Source organism: Chrysemys picta, chromosome 18 (genome assembly GCF_011386835.1).
Source record: "Chrysemys picta bellii isolate R12L10 chromosome 18, ASM1138683v2, whole genome shotgun sequence".
Taxonomy (NCBI): domain Eukaryota; kingdom Metazoa; phylum Chordata; order Testudines; family Emydidae; genus Chrysemys; species Chrysemys picta.
This window is the reverse complement of record NC_088808.1, coordinates 21510295-21516742: the sequence shown is the minus strand read 5'-3', so window position 1 is coordinate 21516742 and position 6448 is coordinate 21510295. Positions and strand designations below refer to the sequence as shown.

Below are 6448 nucleotides of genomic sequence, written 5' to 3'. Positions count from 1 at the left end.
TTATAGTGGGTTGCCTTATTTGAAACTTTCATGAGTTGGTTCAGTCATCCCATGGACTTTTAGAATCTGAAATTAAAATACTCTGCCTGTCTGTCTTGCTGGTTCTGACCAGGCTTGGTTTACGCAAGTGATGCTTCACTCCATTTCTTGCTTCTCACTCTTCTTATCTCAGTAGCCAGACAGAAACTGACTTCACACATGGATCTCATCTCAGAGAATTTTACTTGTTCAGAATTACCCAAACTTGAATTTCTTAGTACCTGTAACTGCTAGCAAAGAAGGACCCTCTGCTTTTAGCTGTTGTGCAGTGGTGGAGTATGCCACAGGTGATGGCTGGGCACTAGCTAATTTTCAACTGCTTGGAAGTGCAAGGACCTCTTGAAGCCTTCATCAAGCAAGTGATTTGTTCCCTTTAAGTTAAACATGAAGGCAGACAATTTTCCAACTTCTAAGTAGATCCAAATACTTGGAGTAGAGAGCACTCACCTGTGTAATAAGTCATTGAAGTGACAATGTGCTTGACGGTGAAATGAATCTGGTCAGTAACACTTAAGTGCTGATTGTATAGCAACTAAAAAAAAAGTTAACTAGTTCATTGAGTGGGATTTTATGTTAACTACACATACTATCTAGCTGCACTATAAAGTTTGAAAGCAGGTCTTGAACACCTCGTGGATTTCGTCATGTTGGTGGCTTGCTCTGTAAACTGTTTTAGGAGCATGACCTAGAACTAGTTCCTATAAAAGCAATTGTGTTGGTGGAAAGATTTCTATATAATATGTTTGCTTTTTAAAGCAGTACTTGCTGCTTCTACTTTCCTTATTGCTTAGTTAGAACAAGATATGTCTTATACATGTGTGCACTCCTCCAGTTATTACTGGTATCTCCCACAACTCTTAAAGCTCTGGTAAGAGTACTAGTGTCCCTCTGCCTTCAAAAACATCATTGTATGGCCAAACAACCAGAATTTTTCTGCTGTGTATGTACTTGTAATCCATTTCCAAAACACACAGTATTGTATCTGATGTAACCTGGGTTCTTTAAACTACTTAGTGTTAAGGTTGCAGAAAGGGCCTTTGAGTTAATGACCATTCATTAGCTAGTAAACTGGAAATGGAAGGGTTGACCCACAAGCCTTTAATTTCACAAAAGCAGTATATTAGTCTTCTAAGCAGAGTTCAAATGCAACATGGCTTTCATGAAGTGCTTTCAGCAGATAAATATATTGTCTTAACAATTTTATGCTTCAAGCCAGATTCAGTCTAAAACACTGTATGTGCTAGAATGGATGTTCAGTAGTTACATCACATAAATACATTTGCCAGTACTTGCCTTGCTAAGTGGGATACCTACTGTCTGAGGACTTAGGATTTGTAGTGTGGATTTAAAATGGTAGAATGACCCGAAAGGAAGCTTGGCTGAAGTACTCCAGTGGCACTTCCAGTTGCAAGCTTTAACAGCCTGGACCATGCTACCATTATACTTAGGATGTAATTTCATTCTTCAAATAGGTGAAGGTTAACTAGTGCACAATGCCTCTCTAATCTTGCTTAGGGAAAGTTAGGTGTGTACTTCTCTATTCATTTAATATGGGGAAGGGAGTCCTAGAAAACTTTGTATATTGAGTTTATAATCTAGGACAGCTGTAGGGTGGGCCCCTTGCTGTTCTAGTACTATACTTTGTCACGGTTTCCTCTTCATCTGAATACAGAAATGAGCATTACAAACTCAGGAAACTGAGTTAAGATATTTTAGTGTTCAGACCCCTTTTTTTTTTTTTTTTTTAAATGAAAGACACTTTAATATCTCTCTAGAACAGACTTGATGTCTGGGTGCCTAATTATTTCCATAACATGTTTGGATTTATTACATCTGAATTTCCTGCCCCTTTTATGTTGGTTTACATACTTAGACTCATAGACTTTAAGGTCAGAAGGGAGAAAAAACTTAAAGGATACTGTAGCTTCTAATCATTGCCTGAGCAATGCAAAGCAGCTGCTGTGCAGTGGTGAATCTAACCATTATGTATGAGTAAATATAAATTACAAATCCACTTCCACCATCTGAAAGTGGAATCTTCCAGCTGGCATAAAATTATCTCTGAAAGCCATGAGGTATGAGAGCAGGGCTGTGCAGGTATCATGGAGGGATAACAGGGAAGACCTTTTCAGAGAGGTCAAGGATTTGGGTGGGGCCATATTAGAGAGATCACTCCCAATGTTTCTGCTTAAAGGCTCTCCTGGCAGTGGTATCTCAAGACACCAGTGTCCTGATGGGTTTTTCAAACACTTACGCTCAAGCTCACATCTGGCCATGGAACTCTTAAGGAGCTGTAAGCCCTCTTCCCAGGAAATTTAACATGCCTGGTCTCTCTTCCCACTGACTGTTTACAACCAACAGAACTGAATATGCAAATTTCCTGTAAAGGAAGGGTTGTGACTGCCTGAGTTACTTAAACTATTGACCCAATCCTATTTAGACTAAAACAAGATGCAATTAATTCAATTGCAATTTAATTTCTTCAAATATAGCCTTTATGCAAGACTGATTTAATGCCAAACGGTTTAAATTATTCTGTAAAAAGCAACAGAGGGTCCTGTGGCACCTTTTAGACTAACAGAAGTATTGGGAGCATAAGCTTTCGTGGGTAACCTCACTTCTTCAGATGCAAGTAATAGAAATCTCCAGAGGCAGGTATAAATCAGTATGGAGATAACGAGGTTAGTTCAATCAGGGAGGGTGAGGTGCTCTGCTAGCAGTTGAGGTGTGAACACCAAGGGAGGAGAAACTGCTTCTGTAGTTGGATAGCCATTCACAGTCTTTGTTTAATCCTGATCTGATGGTGTCAAATTTGCAAATGAACTGGAACTCAGCAGTTTCTCTTTGGAGTCTGGTCCTGAAGTTTTTTTGCTGTAAGATGGCTACCTTTACATCTGCTATTGTGTGGCCAGGGAGGTTGAAGTGTTCTCCTACAGGTTTTTGTATATTGCCATTCCTGATATCTGACTTGTGTCCATTTATCCTCTTGCGTAGTGACTGTCCAGTTTGGCCAATGTACATAGAGGGGCATTGCTGGCATATATAACATTGGTGGACGTGCAGGTGAATGAGCCGGTGATGTTGTAGCTGATCTGGTTAGGTCCTGTGATGGTGTTACTGGTGTAGATATGTGAGCAGAGTTGGCATCGAGGTTTGTTGCATGGGTTGGTTCCTGAGTTAGAGTTGTTATGGTGCGGTGCATGGTTGCTGGTGAGAATATGCTTAAGGTTGGCAGGTTGTCTGTGGGCGAGGACTGGCCTGCCTCCCAAGGTCTGTGAAAGTGAGGGATCATTGTCCAGGATGGGTTGTAGATCACTGATGATGCGTTTGAGCTCCAGTTCATTTGCAAATTTGACACCATCAGATCAGGATTAAACAAAGACCGTGAATGGCTTTCCAACTACAGAAGCAGTTTCTCCTCCCTTGGTGTTCACACCTCAACTGCCAGCAGAGCACCTCACCCTCCCTGATTGAACTAACGTCGTTATCTCCATACTGATTTATACCTGCCTCTGGAGATTTCTATTACTTGCATCTGAAGAAGTGAGGTTCTTACCCACGAAAGCTTATGCTCCCAATACTTCTGTTAGTCTCAAAGGTGCCACAGGACCCTCTGTTGCTTTTTACAGACTCAGACTAGCACGGCTACCCCTCTGATAAATTATTCTGGATTGACCACAAGTGTTTGTGGAATTTTTTTTAAACTCCATGTTAAATTCTAGCTCAATCTAATCAGTGAGTACTGAATGGAGAATGCACATTATCAAGTGTTTTTGTTGGAGAGAAAATCCTGCAAGCCAGTTTTAAGTGGAAAAACCAACTTTTAGAGAAAGGTGGTCTCCATACCACCTCTAAATTCAGTTGAGGCCTGTATGACCTGCAGATACCTGTTAAAGAACATTTGTTGCATGCTTACAGAACTGCATAAATAAAAGTTAGGATTTCAGTCAATTGGGTGATGTGAATTGGTTGGACAGATTCTGGCTCTGTTCCCGTTTAGAAAGTATACCACAATGGGAACAATGGCAGACATTCTTGAATGTAACTATAGGTAAGGATGTGTGTCTGTCATGGACTCCGTGACTTCTGTAGCACCTGCTGTGGCTGGCTCATAGGCTACCCAAGCCAGGCAGTCACTGAGCCAGCAGCAGTTTGGTGGTGCCTGCAGCTCCTAGACTGAGGGGCCAGGGGGCTCTGTGCAGTTCCCCTGTCTGCAGGCACCACCCCTGCAGCTACCATTGGCTGCGGTTCCTGGCCAACGGGAGCTGCACAGCCAGAGCCGTGCAGGTAGGCCCCCTCCCCCTAGGAGCTGCACGGACATGCTGGCTGCTTCCAGGAAGCTGCACGGAGCTGGGTAGGAAGCCTGCCAACCCTCTTCTTCCCCCTCTCCCCCAACACCAGCAGCAGTCCTGGGCTGCACACCGCTGCCCCTCCCCCAGCACCAGCAGGTGGTCCTGGGCCATGTGCTGCCACCTGCCCCCCTGCATCAGTGGGGGTCCCAGGCCTCCCCCTGCAGCACCTGTGGTATCCCTAGACCCCTTCCCCGCCCCCAAGCACTCCTAGCCCAAGTCGGGGTATATAGTACAAAAGTCATGGACAAGTCACAAGCCATGAATTATTTACTACGCATGAGCCATCCATGACTCTTTCTAAAAATACCTGACTAAAATGTAGCCTTAACTATAGGTGTTGGCCTTAAAAGTAAATATAACTTGGCTGTATTCTATTAATGAAGGAGTACCTTAGTAACATGCTGGTACTTCTCACGTGTGTAGGATAAGGAATGTATTATCTCTAGGCTTACTCTTACTATGCTACAAGGAATGTGCAGTATTAAAGGATGCGTAGCCTCTCACATCCAAACATGTCTTCATCCGCCACACTGCAAGGTGATTGGTTTAGTAACTGGTCTGTCAGAACTAGGTCTAAAACACCAGTTGCTGTAAGGGGTTTGTAACACTTAAGAGCACACTTATATTTAGGGTTGTACATTATTTCATTTGATCAAGTCATAAAATGGTACCTTGAAGCGAGTTAAGTAGTCATCTTATGAATGTTTAACAAGTTCAAGAGTGAGACTTAAGGTGGGCCACTTGCATCTTCCAAACTCAATAACAGGAGCAGTCATGTACTTCAGCTTGAGAATCTACTGGTGAGCACTGCCAGAAAACAAAGTTATTAACCGAATGCCTATTTAATGGCCAGGAACAGTTATACTTAAGTGAAAGTGCATATTCTGTTTGATCCATGTGTATTGCATAGTATCCTTGGAATTTTAAACAGATCAGAGCTCCACAATCCTAGTTTTATTTGTGCTTTGCTTTTCTGTACAAAATCTCTGGGGTGAAAGGAGTTTGGGGCCTGTAGCCCTACATACTGCCTTAACAGCAACCTCTCCCATTGCTGGTATTGAAGCGTGACTTTGTGGTACAGGTCTAAGTACAGCTATGCTATCTCTTTATGAAAAGAGAAATACCAAATTCATGGAAAATCAAGGGAACGTAGAATCAATACAAACTTTATTTTGTGTAAGAAATATTCCATTCAAAGTAATGGTGCATAAAGACAGAGGAATAATGGCATTTGTTTGACAGCTGATGAAGGAACTATAACTATTACAAGATTTGTGTGTCAATACCACAGAAGTTCAAATTTTTGTTTTTTAAATTAAATGTTAAAGATTTGAGATAATTGTTGCAACCTTTGTGCTCCAGAATAAAAAGTTCATCTCTCACATTCACACCAGCTTTAACATAATAAATATTACCATTATCTCTTGCATAAGTAACTTAAGTTACAGTACCGTACAAAACTTTAGCGTACTAACAGAGGCTTACAGCCAGTATTTACATGAAAAAATATTCAGGAATGGTGGACCATGCTGCCTTGACAAGTGGCTGTATGGTGTGTCTGGTTATCCAGACTTCAAGTTAATGAGGTAGCAGTCTTCAGGTTGTATATTTGGACCAGGGGCTGGAAAGAGAGTGTCATTCCCAGCCATACAACTGTTAGTGTTGTTAAATGTCAGGATTCTTCTACTACAAACAAACAAACAAAGTTTGGAGAAAGTTAGTGATTCTGCTAGAACACCAGCAAGATATTTTGTTCTGGATGCAAGATGATGTTCTCTTGTGCTCTAAGAGCAAAGATAGCCAGGACAGCCATTGGATCACATCCTGCCAGCTTTTTTTAAAATGCCCTTGTGTGTTATGTTCTTCTTGACGTGCATATTTCCAGCTTCACTGTATAGAAAAAACTGGCCAGCATGAATTTGCTGTAAAGCAGTTCTTTGTAGATCTCCAGTGGAGCAGTCTATTAGAGATTATTGCACGAAGTGATAGCTCCTATCTGAGTAAGAACGTTTGGCTCAAATCAAAGTACCTCATTAAAATAGCACCATTAACATGAT

At 41.7% G+C, this 6448-nt stretch overlaps 1 protein-coding gene across 3 annotated transcripts in view; it reads right to left on the bottom strand.

Moving 5' to 3' along the window:
- Nucleotides 1-5043: 5043 nt before the first annotated feature.
- Nucleotides 5044-6448, bottom strand: part of CNTRL (centriolin) — a 57015-nt gene continuing 55610 nt past the window's right edge. For 2 of the 3 annotated variants that reach the window (XM_024106275.3, XM_065572084.1), the window contains one exon: nt 5542-6077. In XM_024106275.3, coding sequence (XP_023962043.2) covers nt 6064-6077 — 14 coding nt within the window. In that variant the 3' untranslated portion in view covers nt 5542-6063. Of the gene's footprint in view, nt 5199-5541; nt 6078-6448 lie in introns of those variants that run through there. The other variant, XM_024106274.3, reaches the window with a different exon arrangement.